This window comes from Octopus bimaculoides, chromosome 11, assembly GCF_001194135.2.
Source record: "Octopus bimaculoides isolate UCB-OBI-ISO-001 chromosome 11, ASM119413v2, whole genome shotgun sequence".
Taxonomy (NCBI): domain Eukaryota; kingdom Metazoa; phylum Mollusca; class Cephalopoda; order Octopoda; family Octopodidae; genus Octopus; species Octopus bimaculoides.
In genome coordinates this window covers 8512393-8515243 of record NC_068991.1, presented here as the reverse complement: position 1 = coordinate 8515243, position 2851 = coordinate 8512393, and the positions used below count along the sequence as shown (strand labels likewise).

Here is a 2851-nt window from a genome sequence, read left to right as displayed (position 1 = left end):
ATAAAGGGTGTCCACAAAGTCTGGGTACATGAGGATTAACACATACTTTAAGAAATTATTATTTCTTATATTTAATTGTTTATGTTATGACTTTATTTACTCCATGTACCCAGACCTTGTGGACACCCTGTTTATATATATATATATAATTTGTGTGTTTGCGTGTGTAAATGAGTTTACTCATTATAAATGAACATGTGTGTGCGTGTGTTCACATAATTGCGTGTTTTTTTTTTCTTTTTTCTCAGTTGTACAGTCAAAGACATTAGAGACATAAAATGGAAGAGAGAGAGAGAGGGGGGGGATGCGACAGAAAAAGAAAGAGTAGGAGTATAAATCAACACAAATAGTGAAACCAGATAATAAACAAAAATAACATACTTCCATTCGTGTCCCGTTTCATACCAATGGTTCCACCTGTATAGAGAACCAACACTTTCTTGCTTGTGTCAGCTTCTGCTTGAGACGAAGTACTGAAATTTCTGATGAGAGACATGTTGCGTTTATGTTCAAATATGAAAACAGGGAGTAATGGATATAAGGTCAAAATTATACGGAGGTGTGTTGGTGCGTAAATATCCTGGATACACACAAAAAAAAAACAAAAACAAAATCAGCAACGGTTGTGCTCTGGCTAACAAACTGAATCTGTATGGGCCTTTCGTTTGCCCGAATATTAGTAGTCTGTGTAAAAGTTGTGGAAATATTTCCTGTAACTGTTCTTTCTTTTTCACTGTGTGGAACACGTCCTTGGAGACAAGCGCCTTATTGCTTCATCGAAAACGTTAAACATCCTGCTAAAGTGGGAGAGGACTTTCGGCCAATCAACGACAAGTATTGAAGACTCACCTTCAATGACGTCAGTAGGATGGAAACATGTGCATAAAGCCATACGTTGTTCATGCACACGTATATAATTTTCGGTGCAAGACAAAAGAAAAATTGAAGTCACAGAAAAAGCAAATTATGGTACACAATATTTTGCGCCTTTCTGTTTATTTCTCTCTTTTATATACCATTATTTATTGCATTCGTTTCTCTTTCTCCCCCTCCTCTCTCTCTCTCATCACCCTCCTCTCTTTCTCTCTTCCCCGTCATCGTCCGTCCATTTTTTCATTCATCAGCTATTTCAATATGCTATTAATGATATGCACTTCTTTATATCAATACTCATAACGTATGCGTGTGTGCGCGCGTTTGTATCTACTATATATATATATATATATATGTGTGTATATATATATATATATGTTCTTTTACTCTTTTACTTGTGTCAGTCATTTGATTGCGGCCATGCTGGAGCACCGCCTTTAGTCGAGAAAATCGACCCCAGGACTTATTCTTTATAAGCCTAGTACTTATTCTATCGATGTCTTTTGCCGAACCGCTAATTTACGGAGACGCAAACGCACCAGCATCGGTTGTCAAGTGATGTTGGGAGGGGAGGGGCAAACACAGACACACAAACACACACACACACACACACACACACACACACATACATACATACATACATACATACATACATACATATATATTTAGATTCAGGTGAATATGGTACTTAAGTTTAGGCACTAGAATTAAGTATGGTATTATCCATACAGTTTCAAAATAAGGTGATTAAAGTCAAAATAAGCAACAAGGATATCCAAAGTTAATGCAGTACGATCGTTTCATGCGACTCCATTTAATTAAGCAATGTGAACATTACATCAAATATAAAATGCAGAGCAATCTTCAACTGCACAAGGATATAGAAATTCAATTAAATTACATTTAAACAGAAGGACATATTTTTATAATTAAATCATATAATTAAATAATTTAATAATAAAAATATGTCCTTCTGTTTAAATGTAATTTCATTAAATTTCTATATCTTTTATATTTTAAATTTCTATATCATCTTTATATTCGATGTAATGTTCACATTGCTTAATTAAATGGAGTCGCATAAAACGATCGTACTGCATTAACTTTGGATATCCTTGTTGCTTATTGTGACTATATATAGATATATATATACACGACACGCTTCTTTCAGTTTCCATCTACCAAATCCACTCACAAGGCTTTGGTCGGCCCGAGTCTATAGTAGAAGACACTTGCCCAAGGTGTCACGTAGTGGGACTGAACCCGGAACCATGTAGTTGGTAAGTAAGCTGCTTACCACACAGCCACTCCTGAAAGTACTTGAAAGTACTCTCCCTCTCTGTATATGTGTGCGTGCGTGGATATGTGTGCGCATATGTATATGTTTGATAGGCTTCCATACAGTTTCCGTCTGCCAAAATGCAGAAGGCATTGACAGCCTACAGCGCCTGCCTTAGGGTGCCGCGCAATGGAACTGAACTCGACACCACTTGGTTTCGTAATCATACAGCTATACCTGCGTCTAATATAAACACACACGCGTGCGTGTGTGTGTGTATGTATGTATGTATGCGTGCGCGCGTATTTAGAAATATGTGTATGTACGTATGTATGTATGCATGCATGCATGTATATTATTGAATGAGAAAGCAATGCATGCCATCAGAGTGACACTGGAGTAAATTTACGAAGCCCAGTATACCCATCATGACTGCCCATCTGATAAGGGGACACCAGGCACGTGCATCACAGCCATATGTGCGTGACATGGCAATCTCCTATCAAGATTAACAGCGCATGAAATTGCAGGTGGGGGTCCAGTTAGAATTTTCTTTGGGTTGAGTAACCCATCCCGCTCAAAAGGTCCCTGAATAAGTGTTGTTTCCAGAGGTGAATTATTCAAACCTCAAAGAATTCCTCTCAACACATGGCTATGATACTCCCCCACTACTTCTGCTCGTGATCAGAGATGCACGAT

General features: G+C 37.7%; 1 protein-coding gene across 1 annotated transcript in view; it reads right to left on the bottom strand.

Annotated features, from left to right (window-relative positions):
* Positions 1-835, bottom strand: part of LOC106880886 (L-asparaginase) — a 31509-nt gene extending 30674 nt beyond the window's left edge. The window contains exon 1 of the mRNA XM_052971506.1: positions 382-835. Within this exon, the coding sequence (XP_052827466.1) occupies positions 382-496 (115 nt within the window). The 5' untranslated portion in view covers positions 497-835. The remainder of the gene's footprint in view (positions 1-381) is intronic.
* Positions 836-2851: the final 2016 nt, after the last annotated feature.